The following is a 21,311-nucleotide window of genomic DNA, read 5'->3' on the forward strand; positions in this document are numbered from 1 at the left end:
CCCTCCGATTTCCCACCCTTCATTTTTCCCTTCCTGCTATCTTCTTCTTCTTTTTTTTTTTTAACATATAATGTATTATTTGTTTCAGAGGTACAGGTCTGTGATTCAACAGTCTTACACAATTCACAGCACTCACCATAGCACATACCTTCCCCAGTGTCTATCACCCCCCAATATTTTACTATGAAAAGAATCAAACACACAAAATGCTGAAAGAATTATACAGTGAACACTCTATACCCATTGCCTGGAGTGGTCCTCAGTTTTATCACATACATTTGATTTAAGGTCTAAAGTTGATCAGTGCATCTAATCTTCTTTGATAACAATAAGATCCATAGAAGGCTTTGATCAATGATTACAAAGCTGTAAAGATTCGCAGCTTAAAAAAACAGAAATAGATTGTGTAACTTCCAAACCAGCGCCAGGGAGGAGTGGAGAGGATATACAAACAATGTGACCAATACAATAGGAGGTGAGCAGGGTGGGTTGTGGAAACAAACCCAGAAGAAGTATGGTACAGGTACAAATAAGAGAAAGACTTCTAAATATTAGGCATCATAGCAAATAAAAGTAAATCTAGCTCTTTTTTTTTTTTTTTTTTTTTTTTTAGTTAGAGTTTTATTTGAGAGAGAGGGAGAGAAAGAGTGTGCATGAGCCATGAGTGGTGGGGGGTGGGGGGTGTGCAGAGGCAGAGGGAGAAGCAGGCTCTCCACTGAGCAGGGAGCCCGAGGACATGGGGCACCATCCCAGGACTCTGGGATCATGACCTGAGCTGAAGCTAGACGCTTAACCAACTGAGCCATCCAGGCGCCCCTAAATCCAGCTATTAATAAAGGTTCTCATATTGTCCAGCTCCATACTATTTCTGAAAGACATACCTACATTTTAAGGACAGAGGAAAGTTTAAAGTAAAGGCATATAGAAAATGATGTCCCAGGAAACTAGTTAAAACTGGTGAAGCTGTATTTAATGTCACAGAAAATAGGCTGTAAGACAAAGAAAACCTAAGAAGAAACAGAAAAGGTCATTATAAAGATAGAAAGACTAATTTGCCAGGATGACAAATTATGAACCTATATGCATGTGATATTACTTTAAAATATTTAAAGGAAAGATACAGCATAAGGAGAATCTCACATGCAATTTTAGTGGAATAATTTAACATACTTTCCTCAGTGATAAGTAGAACAAGATGAAAATAAAGAAAATATTTTAGTCAAGAGAAAGTAATGAAATAGAAATCACAGAATCAACACAACCCAAAGCTGCTGCTTTGGAAAAATTAATGTGTAAACCCCTGGTAAGTTTGATCAAGAAAAAAGCAGAAGTAGAAAAAGGCAAAAAATAAACATTATAGGTAATGAAAATAGGACAGAACTTCAGATAAAGTTTTTATCTGAAGATTTTAAAAATCAGAATGAATTGAAAGCTTGCGGCCAAAAAAATTGAAAATTGGCGCAAAATGGGTGATGAGGAAATCTGAGTATATCTCTAATCTTGAAAGAAATTGCCTTATCAGTTTACAATACCCCACAAAACAAGTGAAAAGTAGGCCCAAGTTATTTTAGAGAATAGAAGGAAAGAAAATTTAAAAAACCTTCTCACCTTAATTTGGAACTAGCAGAATCAAATACCAAAACTGAATATAGACCATGGAAAACATTTAAACTGAATAGAGATGCCCTCCCCAAAGTTAATAAAACATTGAGTACAACATGACGTGTATTTAGAGGTAACTGCAGGTTACAACTTGAACAATTTATGGCCTGCCTTGTGGGCACTGGGGATAGAGCAATATAAAAACATAAACATTTCTGCCCTTGTGGAACCTACATTGTAGTGCAGAGAGGCAGATAATAAGTAAAATACAACATGAGGAAAGAAAAAGATGAATAATTTCAGGATTAGAAAACTGAAACTGTCACTATTTGCAGGTGATAGGATTATCTGCATATAATCCTCTCAGTCTACAGAGAAACTTCTTAGAGCTACTAAGAGTAAAGCCCCTGGAAAAGAGATAAATATATAACTGCTTATCACCACCTAGGTCCCAACAATCGTATTCATACTCACCTACAGGTGTGTGTGTGTGTGTGTGTGTGTGTACATATATATATATACACGCACAATATAATTATAGTTATATATATATATAATGCTCATTGAAGAACATAAATGAAGGTCTAGATAAATGGAGTGTTTTGTTATGTTAATATATAATGGAAGGCTGAATGTCACAAAAGCAATTCATATTTGTCTATAAATTCAGTTCAATTCTAATCACAATCCCACATATCAAGTAATGAGAAAAACAAATCTTAAAAGGTATATGTACCTCTTGACCCCCTTGACCTATTTTGCTTACCCCCCAACCCGTCCCTTCTCTGGTAACCAACAACAGTTTGTTTCCTGCATCTATGAGTCTGTTTTGTTTTGTTGTGTGTGTGTATTTGCTTTTTAGATTCCACATATAAGTGAAATCATATGGTATTTGTCTTTCTTTTAGATATAATACCTTCTAGATCCATCCATGTTGCAAATAGCAAGAGTTCATTCTGTTTTTATGGCTGAATAATATTCTATTGTTCATCATGTCTTCTTGAACCATTCATCCATCAATGGACACTTGGGTTGCTTCTGTATCTTGGCTGTTGTAAATACTGCAATGAACATAGAGGTGCCTGTATCTCTTTGAATTGATATTTTTGTTTTCTTCCATTGTTGAATTGGAATAGGTGAAGGGGATTAAAGATACACAAACTTTCAGTTACGAAGTAAATAGGCCATAGGAATGTAATGTACAGCATAGGGAATGTAGTCAGTAATATTGTAATAACTTTGTATGGTGACAGGTGGTCTTATTGTGGGGGTCATTTTATAATGTATAAAAATACCAAATCACTCGATGTATATCTGAAACTAAAAGGATACTTTATGTTAATTATACTTCAGTAAATAAAAACTTAAAAGATAATATATATATTTCAATAAAACTGTTAAAAAATTACTATGCACTAGTCTGGACTCAGACCAAGGCTAATTGAAGGATTCACACAAATACCCAATTTCTTATAAAGCTATAGTAATTAAAAATACTCTATTACTGATGCTGGGTGATAAGCGTTCTAAAGGTTGATAAACCGCTTTATTAAAATTAAAATAATAGGCAAAATATATTACCAAATTAAGAGTGAAGCTCCAAAGTGTAGAAGAAGAAATTTGCATGTTTGCAACACATACTACGAAGAACAAGCTAATATCCAGAAATTATTAAAAAGAAAACAAAGAGGGGCACCTGGATGTCTCAGTCAGTTAAGTGACTGACTCTTGATTTGAGCTTAGGTCATGATCTTAGGGTTGTGAGTTCAAGTTCGAGTTCTGCACTGGGCAGTGAGCCTGTGTAAGATTCTCCCTCTCCCTCTGCCCCTCTCCACCTACCTCCCCACCCCGTGTGCATGCACAGGCATGCAGTCCTTAAAAAAAAAGAAAGAAAAGAAAAGAAAATCACCACTCAGTATAGCAACAGGTACTTTAGAAAAGAGGAAATTCAACTGTCTTATAAAGATATGGAAAAATATTCAGCCTCATAAGTGAATCAAATGCAAAATCAATAAGAATATAGCATTTCATGTCTATTAGATGGGCACAAACTTAGATGTATGAAAACATCAAAGTACTTTACAGAGGAAACAAGACATTTCAAAAAATGAATGTTGAATTTAAAAATACAAAGAGAAACAGTATGTTTATAGGTACAAGGAGAAGTAGGAACATAATCAAATATGCATGAAAACTACAAGAAAGTACAGTTAGGGAGAGAAAGAAGGATGGTGGGGGACTTCAGCTAAATCTGTAATCTCTATTTCTTTAAAACTGGGTAGCAATCATGAAGCAAATATGACAATAGGATCTATTTCCAATGTTTCCACAATTGACAATTTTTATTAAAAACAGTTGCAAATAGTCTGAGGTGATAAAAGCTTGTGTTCACTGAGGCTGGATCTCTCACATCTGGCAAAGGCAAAATTAACAGGCCTTGGAGTTCAGACACCAAGTGTTCCTGGCTCTGTGTGCTGCAGGGGGATGACCCAGTGGTTGGGTGCAGGCAGGTGGGGCGCACGCTGAGGACCCCTCTCAGCCTCGTTGACCACAGCCGCTTGTCCTGTTGGCATGTGCTTTGGATGTGTCCTACTGAGAAAACAAAGCAACCTGATCTATGAATCTCTGTTGAGGAATTCAGAGTGGACTTGGAAGTTTTTCACTACAAACTGAACATAATTCTCTTGTCAACAAGCAAAGCTTTTGACACAGTAGGAGGCCTTGAGTCAGTTTTTCTCTTGGCGTTTATTCAAACTCCTATTCCTGCTTTAGAGTTAGTCTTTGGAATAATTTGGCTGTAGATCGCATTTTCAAACTAATGGAGAAGGAGTTATTTCAGCTTGTGTTTTTCATCGGCTCTGCCTTACCTCCTATTCCTCACCACTATGACCCACCAGTTTCTTGATTGTTTGCTTCTGTCCTGTGCACCTGACAACCAGGGGCTCTCCCATTAGAGGAGGTTGTGACCGTCCAGTGGTGCCTTCACTCCCCTCCCCAGCAGCAGCCTCCTAAAGTTGGTGCCTACCTCCCTAACTGCTTTCAGACTCCAGAACTTTCAAACCAGGCACCACTGAATTGATCTAGCCCCAAGCTACCCCTGAGCCTCTGCATGGGTTCCTGTCCTTAGACCGAAGGGCACTGGGATTGGTTCGGGAGCCCAGAACTGCTGTGTGGCTGACGTTAAGTCCTCAAACCCTTTCCGAGCTTCCCCATGCCATCTTCACCCTCCACTTCTTCTCACCCTCAGTGTTTCCCAGCTCGACAGATGCTTCTTTCCTCCCACGTCGTCTCCACAGTTAGGCTGGACATCACTCTAGTACCCTCCATTGTACAGATATGTTCAGCTTTGAGTCTGGCTTCTAATTCAGATGTGTCTGAATCCGTCGCTTGAGCTTTCAGCCCAGTGTGCTGATGGTTCTCCGACTCCAGCATACATCAGAATCCTCTAGAGAGCTTGTTTACACTGCGGGGCCTCACCTCCAGAGCCTCTCACTCAGCTGGTCTGGGATGAAGCCTGAAGCTTGGGACTTCTGACACGTTCCCACGTAGTGCTAATGCTGCTGGTCCTGGGACCACTTACATGATATCAAATTTGAGACGTTATTGTTGGTCATTTGGTGACTGACCATGAAGGCTGGGCTCAGGAAATCTGAGTGTTCCAGTGTCCTGTGGGTGACACTGTCCTTGCTGTATCTCTCCGCCTTCTCTCCCCTCCAAGCCTCCACTCTTGCTGGGTAAACACCAGCTCAGACAAGTGGGGGCTTGCCTGTGGACATGTCCTTGTGGCAACTCTGGGACCGATGAGAAGCAGTTCCCATTTCCCAAAATCGTAGCTGACTCTCATATACTTGAATGCTTCTCACCAGACCACAGAACATCTTGAGGCCCCCTCTCTTGGAAGTACTTGAACAAGCAGCTTTAATTTTATATAAGAAAATGAGGTTTTGTGAACACCTAGATTTGAATCTAGACACTGCTCCCCCAAATGTTTTGAGTTCCCCTTCTTTCATTTAATGGCTTCTGGGCATTTCTAAAAAATTGCCACTCTTACGGTAATTTTTACCACTAACTGGCTATTTCTCTTGTCTTATTATTTATCTGAAGGTTCTGAAATACTGATCACATATTATGTGTTTTGAGTAAAGTGTAGCTTGGAGGGACCAGAGTTTTGAGTAGCTAGGAGCATGGTCTCTGGAGACCACAGATGAGGCTTAAGTTGTCGGTTGTGATTGCGGGCAATATAGTGTCTCTGAACCTCATGTTCCATGTATAAAATGGGATATTTTCTTCCATGGGCTTTTGTCAGCATTTAATTAATCTACTTATACATGTAAAGCACCTGGAACAGTGTTTGACTTTCAGTAAACAGCAGTTGTTGGTCAACTAATCTTTGACAAAGCAGGAGAGAATGTCCAATGGAAAAAAGACAGTCTCTTCAACAAATGGTGTTGGGAAAATTGGACAGCCACATGCAGAAGAATGAAACTGGACCATTTCCTTACACCACACACAAAAATAGACTCCAAATGGTTGAAAGACCTAAACCTGAGACAGGAGTCCATCAACATCCTAAAGGAGAACACAGGTAGCAACCTCTTCGACCTCAGCCACAGGAACTTCTTCCTAGAAACATCGCCAAAGGCAAGGGAAGCAAGGGCAAAAATGAACTCTTGGGATTTCATCAGGATAAAAAGCTTTTGCACAGCAAAAGAAACAGTCCACAAAACCAAAAGACAACCGACAGAATGGAAGAAAATATTTGCAAATGACATATCAGATAAAGGGCTAGTATCCAAAATCTATAAAGAACTTATCAAACTCAACACCCAAAGAACAAATGATCCAATCAAGAAATGGGCAGAAGACACGAGCAGACATTTTTCCAAAGAGGACATCCAAATGGCCAACAGACACATGAAAAAGTGCTCCACATCGCTCGGCATCAGGGAAATCCAAATCAAAACCTCCATGAGATACCACCTCACACCAGTCAGAATGGCTAAAATTAACACGTCGGGAAACAACAGATGTTGGCGGGGATGCGGAAAAGGGGAACCCTCCTACACTGTTGGTGGGAATGCAAGCTGGTGCAACCCCTCTGGAAAACAGTATGGAGGTTCCTCAAACAGTTGAAAATAGAGCTACCATACGATCCAGCCATTGCACTACTGGGTATTTACCCCAAAGACACAAATGTAGGGATCCGAAGGGGTACGTGCACCCCAGTGTTTATAGCAGCAATGTCCACAATAGCCAAACTGGAAAGAGCCAAGATGTCCATCGACAGATGAATGGATAAAGAAGATGTGGTATATATACACAATGGAATATTATGCAGCCATCAAAAGGAATGAGATCTTGCCATTTGCAACGACGTGGATGGAACTGGAGGGTGTTATGCTGAGCCAAATAAGTCAATCAGAGAAAGACATGTATCCTATGACCTCACTGATATGAGGAACTCTTAATCTCAGGAAACAAACTGAGGGTTGCTGGAGTGGTGGGGGGTAGGAGGGATGGGGTGGCTGGGTGATAGACACTGGGGACGGTATGTGCTATGGTGAGCGCTGTGAATTGTGCAAGACTGTTGAATCACAGATCTGTACCTCTGAAACAAATAATACAACATATGTTAAGAAAAAAGAAAAAGAAGAAGATAGAAGGAGGGGAAGAATGAAGGGGAGTAAGTCGGAGGGGGAGATGAACCGTGAGAGACGATGGACTCTGAAAAACAAACAGGGTTCTAGAGGGGAGGAGGGTGGGGGGATGGGTTAGCCTGGTGATGGGTATTAAAGAGGGCGCGTCCTGCGTGGAGCACTGGGTGTTATGCACAAACAATGAATCATGGAACACTACATCAAAAACTAATGATGTATGGTGATTAACATAACAATAAAAAATTAATTAAAAAAAATAAACAGCAGTTGTTGATGGTAGAAATCCCCTATCAACATGGCTTAGACTGTGGATAATCCAAAAAGACATTTAAAGTACAGAATTTAAGGGGTACCTGGGTGGCTCAGTCAATTGAGCAGCCAACTCTTGATTTAGGCTCAGGTCATGATCTCAGGATCCTGGGATGGAGCCCTGTGTTGGGCTCCCTGCTCAGCGGGGAGTCTGCTTCAGTATTCTCTCTCCCACTCTGCCCACCCCCCCACCCCCAGAGTACATGAGCACACACTCACTCTCAAATAAATCTTAAAAAAAAAAATTGAAATACAGAATTCACAGTGGTATCTACCTCTGTGAAACCCTGTAGATAAACTTTCAATTTATACATTTACTTGCTAATCTTTTTTTTTTTTTTTAAAGATTTTATTTATTTACTTGACAGAGTGAGAGAGCACAAGCACAGGGAACAGTAGAGGGAGAGGGAGAAGCAGACTCCCCGCTGAGCAGGGAGCCCGATGCGGGGCTCGATCCCAGGACCCTGGGATCATGACCTGAGCCGAAGGCAGACACCCAACCATCTGAGCCACCCAGGCACCCCAGCTTGCTAATCTTTTGATGAAAGACCAAAGTTTTTTCTTGGTGTGGATCCCCTGGTTGGGGTTCTGTATTTTCCTTGTATGAACCACGTCATCTAAGAGCGAATTTAAAGATGATCCTGGAGCAATCTGAGGGTGAAACTATTTTTGGATTTTCATGATTTTTTTCTTTTCAGTATTTTACAGTGGACTCACATCTAATAACTTTGGGAAATATTTACCTTTCTTAAGCATTCAGTAGCTTGCTTTTTTTTTTCCCCCTATGTTAGCAGTTTATGGGCTCTGTTGGTTTATTGCATTATCATGTGACGCTCGGCCAGCAGCAAGAGTGCAGAACAAATACAGCTGACTTGGCCAGAGCAGAAGTGGGGCTCATGAGAGAAGAATCTGCTGGCTGCACACTTCCAACCTCCCATGGCTCTTCAGGGAGAAGAGCTTGGACTAGCCCACCCTCTCCGTGAAGTGGAGGGTCTATTATTACTGCACTCAGGAAAGGTGTTATTTAAAAGGCCAGGGGTAGGATTTGGGGGAGAATAACACATTATTCAAGTGTTAATGTAGCCATATTCAAGTGGGAATACCGAAGGAGGCAGTGGGGGGGACTTTGCTTGGCCAGAGCTTGCTTAATTAAGAGAAAAATTGCCGAACAGGCTTGACAGTCGACCCGTTTTCTCCAAGAAGGCTGACAGATTTCACTTGTATGCATGTCCCCGATGCTTAGGAGCCTTCCAAGCTCAGGGTTGGTAATCAAAACAACTGAGCTGGAGCTTCTTGCTGCCTGGCAGGCAGTGATGATGGGCTGCCTGCTCCTTCCAGCCTCATGCTGACACCGGGCACTTGGCTGATTTACTGGGGAAACATACAGGCCACACATGGGCACACACACACTTCGTATTTTAAAATACCTGATGACAAACTCCCGAATCCACTCCTGTGACATCAAAGGTAACACCTCTAGTGCAAGTTGTTTTCCATACCTCCTGAAGAACAGGAGGGTTAGTTGGGATAGAAGGCGGCTTGTTGCCACACAGAACATTCTTGCCATTAATGCCTAACATCTTCTGCCCCTGGCTGGCCTCTGGACCCTGCTCTCTGGAATTCTTCTAGTAACAGTTGTTGCGAGGGGTTTTTCATGGGTCCCTTTTTGGATGCTTTTGGTTACCTTAGCCAGGTCCCCCTTGGTTGGTAGCACAGCAGCTACTGTCCAGTGGCCCATTTTCTCACTATCGTTTTCAGTGTGCTTTGGGGGAAAACCTGAAACACCTGTGTTGTCAGGTGGGTCTCCTCTTGCTCTGGGAGGTCAGAGGCTCCCGGCACTAACAAGTCCTGTGACCTCAGCTAACTTCTCTGTGACTCAGCTTTTTTTGTGACCTTGGTGCCTTCCAGTGACCAGTCACGTTTTTGTCCGTGAAGTTGCTTAATGATAGTCATAACATGCAATGGGCCGCTGCTTAGATATTTCTTAGACTCTGCCCCCTCATGACCCTCCTGAGAAATCCAGATTGTTCTGCTACTAGATCCCTGAAATTCCAGAAAATGTGCTTACAACTTTTGTCAATGGAAGTAGTTTGCGGGCTGATCTGACTTCATTATTCAAGTGTTAATGTAGCCAGAATCTGACCTCACCCTACCTCCCCACTACTTTTTTTGCTGGAGTCTTTTAAAGCAAATTCCAGGCAGCATATTATTTCATCTATAAGTACTTCAGTATGGTTTTCTGACAAATAGAAATTAAAAAAAAAATTTTTCTAAACCTGTACAACCGCAAATCTATCCTAACACCTAATAAAATTGACAACAATTCTGTAATACCATCTAATACCCAGTCTTTGTTAAATTTCCCCCCAGTGTCTCAAAAATACTGTTTTTACTTAATATCAGGATTTAAGCAAGACCTACAAATTTTATTTGGTTCATAAGGTTTTTTTTTTTTAAGAAAAGTTTTATTGAGATGCAGTGCACATGCCATATGTACAATTCAGTGTTTTTTGGTGTATGCACAAGATTGTGCAACCATCACACAATCTGATTTTAGAGCACTTTTATCCCTCCTGATATAAGCTCGTGTGTGTATTAGCAGCCACTCCTCAGGAACCCCATGCCCATCCCTAGCCTTATGCAAGCACTGATCCTAGCTATCTCTATAGATTTGCCTATTCTGCACATTTCCTATAAATGGAATCATACAGTTTGTGGTCTCTTTTGATGGGCTTCTTTCACTCAGCACAGTGTTTCCATGTTGGAGTTTATATCCTATGTTATTCCTTTTTATTGCTAAGTAATGTTCTATTGTATGGATCAACTACATTTGACTTATCCATTCATCAGTTGATTGGACATTTGAGTTGTCTCTACCTTTTGGCTATTAGGAATACTACTATGAACATTCATGTACAAATGTTTGGACATGTTTTCATTTTTCCTGGTTACATACCTAGGAGTAAAATTGCTGTTTAATGCTTTGAGGAACTATCATGTTGTTTTCAACAGCAGCTATACCATTTTATATTCCCACCAGCAATGCATCATGAGTCCAATTTCTCCGTATCTTTGCAAACACTTGTTCATCTTTTTTTATTGTAGCCACCTTGGTGTATGGTATCGTATTGTAATATTTTTTTATTTCCCTGATGCCTACGGAAGTTAGGCATATTTTCATATGCTTTTGGCCAATTGTGTATCTTCTTCGGAAAAATGTTTTTACAGATCCCCTCCCCATTTTTTAATTGGGTTGTCTTTTCATTGTTCAGTTGCGAAAGTTCTTACGTATTCAGAATACAAGTCCCTTATCAAATACTTAATTTGCAGTATTTTCTCCCATTCTTCAGGCTGCTTATTCATTTTCTTGGTCATGTCACTTGGAGTTCCAGATTTTTTATTCTGATGTAGTCCCACTTATTTTTTCTTTTGCTGTGTGTGCTTCTGGTATTGAATCTTAAGTGTTGCCCTGACTCAAGGCCATCAGGGTTTATTCCTCTATTCTAGAAGTTTTACAGTTTTAGCTTAAATGTGGGTCTCTGATCCATTTTGAGTTAATTTTTGCATTTGGTGTGAAGTAGAGGATCCAGCTTCACTGTTTTGCTCATGGATATCCAATTGTCTCAGCGCCATTTGTTAAAAAGACTATTCTTTTCCCATTGAAAACCCATTCCCTTTGCTGAAAATCAACTGGCTGTAAAGGTTAACTTCTAGACTCTTGATTCTGTTACACTGGCCTATTATTATATCCATTCCTCACTGTCTTTATTACTGTAGCTTTGTAGTAAATACGTCTTTTGAAACTCTATTAGAGGGACCTGGGTTATTTTTATAGAATTGCCCTAGTTGGCATCGGGCTGATTTTATCCTGGTGGTGTCTTCCATCTCTCTTTTCATAAACTAATATTTAGATCTAGCATCTTAGTTAAATTCAGTTTAAATTATATATTATTCTTTACTGCCAAAAATACTTCCTGGATAGTGCTGTATACTTCCTGTTGCATCAGTTAGGCATGTGTTGTCTGGTTATCCCACTTTTATTAATAATAAAATTGATTAAGTGGGTTTGAATCAGACTGAACTATCTCCCATAAAGTTCTCCATTAACTTGTCACTTGTTGGTTTTAGCAGCCATCCGGCATGTTTTGATCCATTGTTTATTTCGTTAGGAGCTATAAAATGATGATTTTGGACTCCTTTTATTCCTTCTGCGTTTGTTAGCTTTGTTACTTTGTGTTAATCAGTTTTCAGTAGGAGTTGGTGCCCTAGCCACCTGTTAAGGTGACCAGTGATTCTTTTAAAGGATCTTTATGGGATTTTTATATATCTGTGTTTTTACCCATTATGGTCATCATTCTTTGACACTCTAATTGCCCCATCACATGAAGTTAACTATATGATCTGTAGGATTTGCTTGGAAATAATCCAGCGCAGGTGATGAGGTAAAGGAGTAGATGAGTCAGAAATGGCCATGAATGGATGCGGGGTTCTTATATTGTTCAGTCTTTTCCTTTGTGTAAGGTTTTAAAAATCATCCTGATTTTGGCCAGTGGTTACCCCTTGATGTCAGTCCAGTGTCATTTTGATAGCTTCTTTGATCTCAGGCATAAGAAGCCCCAAGAACATTTAATACATTTCCTGCCCCAGAATTAGAATCAGTCCCTTCTCCAGGGATCCCTGATTCCTTGTAGTGGGAAATAGTATTTGGAGGCTACCTGACCGAGGCCCTGGCAGTGCCACCAGATGGTCCGTGCCCTTGGCTTCCTCAGTGGACACACTAAAAACTGTTTTCCAGAAAAAGAATGAATCAGACATTTAGATCAGTATTTCCAATTCAAATGAAAGACTACAGGGTTTTCATTTAACTTTTATTTTTTTGCTTTATTTTAATCTATTTCGTGCTAAAAAGTTTGGTTTCTAACACCTAACATAATTATTCACTTTATCCTAATTATATATGACATCCTACTTCTATACAATGTAATAATGTAATTTTATAGTGTGTGTGTATTTATGTGTTTAGAGGGGAGAGGGTATAGCTTTAAAATAATGTTATCAATATTTAATATGTCTTCCATGGTTCACTTTATATTTAAAACATATCTCACTAGGGATGTGTAGTTGAAAGACGGTTTTTCAAAGTTATTTGAAATCATTTTTCTTCCTGTGGTTATGCTATCAACTTGATACACTGTTAAGTTCATTTATTTCAGTTTGCTTTAGATTTTTAGGTGTTGAATTTTCCCCTTCCTTGTAATTTCAAGTGGTTCTAAAGTGGTAACTGTAATGCAAGTGGTTCTAAAGTGGTAACTAATGCAAGTGGTTCTAAAGTGGTAACTAACGCAAGTGGCTCTAAAGTGGTAACTAAGGCAAGTGGTTCTAAAGTGGTAACTAAGGCAAGTGGTTCTAAAGTGGTAACTAACGCAAGTGGTTCTAAAGTGGTAACTAACGCAAGTGGTTCTAAAGTGGTAACTAACGCAAGTGGTTCTAAAGTGGTAACTAATGCAAGGGATATCCAGAGGTTTCACTTCCGTCCTTGTTCCCTTCGCCCTGTGTTTCCCTTCTTCCCATAGAGAATCATTTTAATTAGTACTAGATGTATGTGTGTATTGTTTTAAAAATACGTATATTTTTTAAAGATTTACTTATGTATTTTAGAGAGAGGCAACGCACATGTAAGAGTAGGGGCGTGGGCAGAGGGAGAGGGAGTCCTCAAGCAGACTCCCCAGTGAGCACGGAGCCCAACGCGGGGCTCAGTCTCGACCCGTGAGATCATGACCTGAGCCGAAACCAGGAATCAGATGCTTAACTGACTGAGCCACCCTGGCACCCCTAAAAATACGTATTAACCACGTAAAATGAAAAGCACTCTCCTCCCTTTATCACAAAGGATAGCATACCCTACACTCTTGCACCCTTTGCTTTGGCACTTTACAATGTATCAGGGAAATTCTTTCTTTTTTAACTTTGTTAGTTTGATCCTTTGTATCAGACTGGTTTTGTATTTGTGTCCTATTTAAGTGTATTATGAGATGTGGCAGTCTGTTCTTTAATTGTCCCATAAAATACTGGGCAAGTTAATGACTTCACGGAGTTGTACAAAAATGTCTTTTTTTTTTCCTTCTCATCATAGAATAAATGGCTTATTATTATTTTTTTGTTGTTCTCTCTCTCAGTCTAAAGGAATTCCTGCCCAAAGAATACATCAAGCAGAGAGGAGCTGAAAAGAGAATATTTCAGGTATTGGAAATGTACAGAACTTTATTATTCTTCTCACTCCCTAGCTTCATCTATTAGTATGAGAGGGGCCTCTGCACATGATAGTTTAGTACCCCATACAGGTACTCTGCTTATATAATGAATGATTAGTGACTCAAGAGTAAAGAAGCTGACAGTTCTACTTTGGGCAGATTTATTATCTTAATCCATACCTTCCTGCTAAAGGTTACTTAGTCCTTCTGAGAAAAATGTGCATACATTTAATTTCAAAGGCATTATCTTGATAGTGTCGAAACAAGGTGATCTGCTCTTAAAATGCACTGAAGAAGCCGCTACAAGTAACTTCTTTGTCCTGATATTTGTTTTTTGAAGCTTAGAATTTGGAAACTGGTGTCTTTTTAAAATTCAGGTTTTTTTCCATAAACGTCAGAGAGTTTTCTCTTCCAGGCAAACGGTAAGAAAAGCCCTATCATCAACTTTGCCATAAAACAATCACTCCAGTGAATCCAAAATGTTAAAGTCTTCTTCAGTATTGAAATGTAAATATAAGTTGAAGTAGAAATTTCGTCTGTATAAAATGCACACAGTCTTGTTTCCAAGCACTCTGACGTGCAGGTATTTATATATTCTGCTCTTTGGAAACCCATGTATTTTGGGTGGATGTTAGAATGATACCTCTCCTGGAGAACATTATTTTAGCTCTACTAAACGACTCTGCTCATTGGTTCTGAACCTTTGGGGATATGGAGTTCTTCCAAAAAGTCGACTACACTTTGGACCCTGGTCTGCCATGCTACATGGCATGAATTGCTGCCTGTAGGTGTAAAATCTGTAGGGAGTTTGGGCTCCAGTTGCCATTAAGAAGCCCTGCATTCGAGCTATCTCTGTGCTCTGATCCTCGGTCAGCTGGTACATGGGTCACAGAGGGGTCTCCGACACAAACGTCAGTGATTGATCATTCATAGCAACTTTATGTGCCATATGTTGTAACCACCTCTACCAAGTCCACGTGCTGGCAGAGCTACAATAACCAGCCCTTGCTGCTGTCACTTGTAGGAGCATAAGAACTGTGGAGAGATGAGCGAAATAGAAGCCAAGGTCAAGTATGTCAAACTTGCCCGATCCCTCCGGACGTATGGTGTGTCCTTTTTTCTGGTGAAGGTAAGTTGGGCAGGGTGTAGGGTGCAGCAGGTGTTTGCTGGCAAGCTTGCTTTGTTGTCCCGAGACCCCTAGCATCTGCAGAGGTAGCATCTGGCTAATGGTCACCTGAGTTTAGCCCATGGGACAGACACGAAGTGTGTAAGCCAAAAGGCTAGTGAGTGAGCCTGGCCGCCTGTGGGCCTCCAGGCACTCGTGTCTTGTCCTGGCACAGTCGCTGCTATAAAGTCACTGAAGGAGTACATTTATGTCTACTTGTCACTTCCCTCTGAAAATGTTTCACTTAAGATTACTAAGAGTGCCGTGGTCTAAGTGAAGGTTGTTGATAACTGCATACCAAATTGAATTAATGTAGTCAATACGGTACTTAGTTTGTATACTTTCAGGTGGGCTTTGGGATTTTCTGTGGCCTTCAGATCTGATTTCATGGGAATTGTTTGCCTTCCTACTAGAAGGAAAGAGGTGGGTCTTAGAAATTCAAGACTGAGGCCCTCGATGGGTGTGTTCTTAGGTGGACTGATAGCGCTCTCATTAGCTTCTTTCCTTTGTACCTCCCGACCTCACATACTCTATTTTAGTCATCTCACTAATAGGTTTCATTGATTTCCACTGGTTTTGCTGTGACTCTTGGCTTCCTACCTCTTGTCCTTGGCCCTGGAAGAAAACTCCACCATGTGAAGTTTCTCATGTTGCTTAAAGCAGAGGAGAGTGTTACCAACTGTGCTCAGCTGTCCCCAGGGATAGAAGTCCCAAGGCTAGAGTCCGGGCACTTTAAGAAGCTTGCTTTCCTCACTGCTAAAGAGAACTAGAGAAGAAGAAGGTTACAATGTCCTCTTGGATGTTTGGGGGTAGAGATGTTTTTCTTGCCTCTACTCATTGGAGAAAGCTGCTTCATTTGGGCTGAGGAGCCACAAAGATGTTACACTGAAGAAGGGGATACACTTCATGCTGATGAGTTACTTAAACCAGACAGCTCTTGGTTTTACACCCGAAAATGCTGGGCCCTTGCAAATGATGAAAGCATAGGTGAATCACTTTGTTTTTCAGAAAACCATTTAGAAGTTGAATTTTTTCACATTTGGTGTGAGCTTTAAACTATCAGTGAATTTTTGAATGGGACTGATGCCTTGTAGGTACAAATGACTCCATTTCCCTGGAATGACTCTGCTGCCTGAGCTGAGGTGAGCCCATCTGAACTGTAGTCACCTGCTTTCATCACCCTAGCTCCCCCACCGTCACCATGAGCAGATGGTGAGATCTGCTTGTTTTAGAAGTAAAAACTGCTTTTCATTTATTATTCTGAAGAACAGTAGATGGCAGATGAGTTCCAATACCTCATAGGGACAACAATGAAACAAATTTTGAGCATGTCCAATGCTTTGGTCTCAGTTTCCATGCTTTCTTGAGTTTTTCTGTAGTCTTTCATGTATGAAATTCATCTCTTATATTCATATTGTTTTCCATTAATACCATCACACTTGGATGTGCATATAGGTCAGTAAATTTAGGAAAATATGTAGCACACAGAAAACTACATGTAATTAGGAAGAACACTTAAACATCAAGGTCCAGAAAGAATAAAATGTTCTCCAAGGCTAATTTATGGCCTGAGAAAAATTTGTCTATGGCTAGTAGGATAATTCAAGGTAGAGCACAAATCTTCTGGTTATTGCAAGGTCTTGTAGATTTGGTTAAATGAAAACTTCTTTTACAAAAGTATTTAAGGCAAAATAAGAAAGTAATGGAAATTTCCTTCCTTCCTCCCTCTGTCCCTTCCTTTCTCCTTTTCTTCTTTTCACGTCTTTTTTTTTTTTTTTTAACTTACATGCCTTTGAAGAAAAGCCAGGATCAACTTTCATATACATGTTAGGTATTCAGATTGTGGTTTTCTTTAGTTTTATTTTTTGTCACTTTATGAAAGTGAGCACACTGCCCACTTTAATTTTTTGCTCAGTGGTCATATTTATGTACATTTTATTTTAGAATTTATTTTGATAGGGGCACCTGGCTGGCTCATTTGGTTGAGCATCTGACTCTTGACCTCAGCTCAGGTTGTCATCTCAGCTCCATGCTGGGCTAGAGCCTGGTTAGGATTCTCTCTCTCCCTCTCCCTCTGCCCCGCCCCCTCCACTCATGTAAGCACATGCTCACTCTCTTAAAAATGAAAATTGATTTTGATAAATAGTTTGCATGACTGCAGTTTGCCCTATTTTCAAAGTAGTACAATGAGAATTCAGGAGTAATTTAATACTATGGATTAATGAACCTCATAAATCAGATCAATAGGTCAAATAAGATTGTCTCATATACAGTGAACTATCTGGAAAAGAAAGAAAACAATTCCATTTACAGTAGTATCAAAAATAATAAATTACTTAGGAATAAATTTAACCAAGGAAGTAAGATCTCTACACTGAAAAACTTTAAGACACTGGTGAAAGAAATTAAAGACAATACAAATAAATGGAAAGATATCCCATGTTCATGGACTGGAAGTGTTAATATTATTAAATAGTCCATTCACTTAGCATAATTTTCAGCCTACAGATCTCTGTACATGCTATAACAATATATAGTCATTTTAATTTTTAGATTTATTTTTAAATTGAGTAAATTGGTCAAGTAAATGTATAAGACATGTCAACATGAAATAACATTTGCATGTATAGATAAGCACAACCATTTAGAATATATGATGAAAAGAGATCCTATACAGAATAGCAGACACACACAAAAATTGTATGGGTAAGGGATAGTAAGATTTTTGAAGGTATAAATAACAGATTTCTCTAGAACCCCAACCTAAAAATACCATTAAGTTGTGAAGGAGTTTCATTGGCATCATTTCGGAAGTTAAAAGTGGGTGATTCTAGCTTCTCTTTCACTACTTGTATAGGCTATTCGAAATTTAAGTAAGTCAAATTATAATTTTTGAAACATTTAGATATTGATATTGAACACACTTAATCATACCACATGGCCTTAGGATTAATCATAGATATTCTCAGAGTAGTTAGATATATTTACAGGTCCTTCTATCATATTTTCTTCTATATCCATGAACACGTTGACCTAATTTTCAGAGCATTATACTTTGTTGTTATAAAAAAAAAAAAAAAGTGCTTGGGTATTGGAGTCAGGAAGATTGGCCTGGCATCCAGGATGGCAACATACCCCTATGTGGGAAACAGCAGAAACTCGTACAACTTTCAGAGATATCCATAGCCTCCCTCAACCTCAGTTTCTTCATCTGAAAAATGGGAGTGATAATGCCTTACAGAGCTCTAGTGAAGATTAGGCGAGATAATATATGTAAAAAAATGTAATGCCTGGGGGGCGCCTTGGTGCCTCAGTCAGTTAAGCGTCTGCCTTCCGCTCAGGTCGTGATCTCAGAGTCCCCACATCGGGCTCCCTGCTCACAGGAGACCTGCTTCTCCCTCTCTTCCCTGCTTGTGCTCTCAATCGCTATCTCTGTCTCTCTCTCTCTCAAATAAATAAATAAAATCTTAAAAAGTATGTAGTGCCTGGGCGCCTGGGTGGCTCAGTCGTTAAGCGTCTGCCTTCGGCTCAGGTCATGATCCCAGGGTCCTGGGATCGAGCCCCGCATCGGGCTCCCTGCTCGGCGGGAAGCCTGCTTCTCCCTCTCCCACTCCCCCTGCTTGTGTTCCCTCTCTCGCTGTGTCTCTCTGTCAAATAAATAAATACAATCTTTAAAAAAAAAAAAAAGTATGTAGTGCCTGGAAAGTAAGAATATTTGATAAATTTTAGGTTATCCCTAAACCCTTTCCACATCTCCCTAATCCCTGGCAACTGAGTCTTCCAACTTGCAATTGGCTTTTATCACCCATGATGTAGAGCAAGAGTTGGCAAACTTCTCTAGTAAGGTGTCAAATGGTATCTTAGGCTTTGCAGGCCATACTGTTCATCTCTGCCCAAGTGGCCTGAAAGCAACCATGGGCAATACGTAAATGAATGAGCATGGTTAGGTTCCTGTAAAGCTTTGTTTATGGGCTCTGAAATTTCAATTTCATATAATTTTCACGTGTCACATAGTATTATTCCTCTTGTGGATTTTTTTCTTTTTTCCCAACTGCTTAAAAATGGAATATCCACTCTTAGCTCTCAGGCCATAAAAAAGCAGGCAAAAAGCTAGGGTTAGCCCTGACTGTAGTTTGCTGACTCTGAGGTAGAGATGTTTATAAGCCATTTAGTGAATACACAGGGAACAGCTTTATGTGGCAGTATTTTCAGTGGCTAAAAACATAAGCTTTGAAAGGAAACACCGAGATTTGGATTCTGGTTTGCCACTTAGTTTTACCTTAGATAAGTTACTTTACCTTCTGTCTATGCATGTTTGCTCACCTGTAAAATTGTGCTTTTTTATGAGGTTTAAATGAGATAATAGAGAAAAGGGGACTGTGGCATATAAGATCTTAATGAATGGAAGCTGTAAATGTCCACAGTTTTCCTCTTATATTGGCTTCTTTTGCATTTTGTCTTGATACACTAATCAAAACCCCCTAAGCAATGGTAAGCCATTTCCCATGACCTGCAAAGGATCTTGTTTCATTCCAGGAAATTCTTGTGTAAGCCTTCTTTCTCATTTATAAATTTGTCTTTTAACTCTCCCTTTAACCACAGCCAGAGCTCTGAGGTGTGAGAAACCTGGAGAGTTGATCCTCTTCTCCTCTTAATTATAAAAGCATCACAGGGGGGCATTTGGAGCCTCTCAGAATCGTGAGTTAAGTTGAATAGATGACCAGTTGTTAGAGAAAAATGGCTAATGAAGAGGATCTTTAACACCGTTTTGCTCTTTTTTTTTTTTTTAAGTTTCATTTATTTAAGCAATCTCTACACCCAGCGTGGGGCTTGAACTCACGACCCCCAGATCAAGAGCCACATGCTCCTGCGAATGAGTCAGCCAGGCACCCCTGACACCATTTTGCTCTTCAGCAGCCATCCCTTTCTGCCGTGGCCCTAAAAGAAATGTGTACTGATAATACAGCAAAGCACATAAGCCAGCACTTTGGGACCAAGCCAGGGTAGAATTGTAGTGAGCACAGCTGGATCACAGGCTTGAGCCACATCGAAGTTAGGGGCCTAGAGCCAGAGCCTGCCAAAGCGTACCCCACTTGCATCCCTTCACTCACTCACTCACTTCTAAATCTCCCATGTAAGACACAGTGATGTAAGAATCATCCAGTCTCCACAGCAGTGAGAAGAGCTGGAAGAAGAGCCGGCCTGACCACAGCCAGCTGCCAGTTTTTATGTTTTTTATATTTGTTTATTTAAATTCCATTAGCCAACATATAGTACATCATTAGTTTTTGATGGAGTGTTCATTGATTCATCAGTTGCGTAGAACACCCAGTGCTCATCACATCACGTGCCTTCCTTAATGCCCATCACCCGGCTACCCCATCCCCCTACCCTCCTCCCCTTCTGCAGCCCACAGTTTGTTTCCCAGAGTCAAGAGTCTGTCATGGTTTGAAGCCAGAGTAATGGCTGAGATGTGCTTGAAAGGAGGGGCGGGGCTTGTTAATGAACCCTGCCTCCTCTTGGTAGAATGCATTCATTCTCTGGCCTCTAAGTTCCGTAAGCTCAAGACATCTTCCAAACAAAACCAACCTAATGAGGACCACCTGGAGAGAAATTTCTACCGATCGGCAGCAGCTACAGTGTCTGTGTGTGTGTCTGTGCTTGAGAGACAGGACTTCACGGGGCCTGCCTCGCCTGCTTGCTTCACTCGAGATAAAAGGACGCTGGTGTCTATTGCCGAAGTCGGCAAGGCTGGGTGTAGGGTGAACTGAGATGTGTGGGATGAGGGCAGAAGGAGGAAGCCTCTCCTAACGTGCGGGCCCTGCCACTGTGGGTCTAAGGCAGATCTTCATGGGGAAGAACCAGGTGGCTAGCCCTGAGCTGAGCCTTTCGCTCTTTTAACTTTCTCCAGCTGCTCTACATTTTGCGGGTAGGCCCTGAAATCATTTGATCCCCTTGACAGTGGTCTCTGTTGCTGGGTTTCAGCATATTCTGCGTTTCTTCTGTCCCCCGTCCCTAATCCTGATCTTCCAATGGAATGCCCACTGTAAATTGTTAGCATGTTCCCTGTGACTCCCTCACCTGTGTCCATAATGAGCTCAACAAGAGCCGGGGCAGTCCGTCATAATTCAGTGTTCCCTCACCCCAAAGCCCCTCGTCCTCCGGGAGGTGCAGATGGGAAAGGCTGAAGGCAACAGCTGCAAACCATATTTTATTTCAGATCCCCTTCCGGGTGCCAGCAGCTGGGCCCGTGCGAAGCCTGGGTGGCTAACGGCCTAGAACCTCTTCGTCTAAAGGTCTATGTGGCTCCTGAAGGCAAGTTGGACT

The 21,311-nt window shown here is 40.7% G+C and overlaps 1 protein-coding gene across 1 annotated transcript in view; it reads left to right on the forward strand.

The window, feature by feature from the left end:
* Positions 1-21,311, forward strand: part of TLN2 (talin 2) — a 437,998-nt gene that overhangs the window by 246,152 nt on the left and 170,535 nt on the right. Inside the window, exons 10-11 of the mRNA XM_035728108.1 lie at positions 13,745-13,808; positions 14,844-14,948. Of these exons, the coding sequence (XP_035584001.1) occupies positions 13,745-13,808; positions 14,844-14,948 (169 nt within the window). The remainder of the gene's footprint in view (positions 1-13,744; positions 13,809-14,843; positions 14,949-21,311) is intronic.

This window comes from Zalophus californianus, chromosome 6 (assembly GCF_009762305.2).
Source record: "Zalophus californianus isolate mZalCal1 chromosome 6, mZalCal1.pri.v2, whole genome shotgun sequence".
NCBI lineage: Eukaryota > Metazoa > Chordata > Mammalia > Carnivora > Otariidae > Zalophus > Zalophus californianus.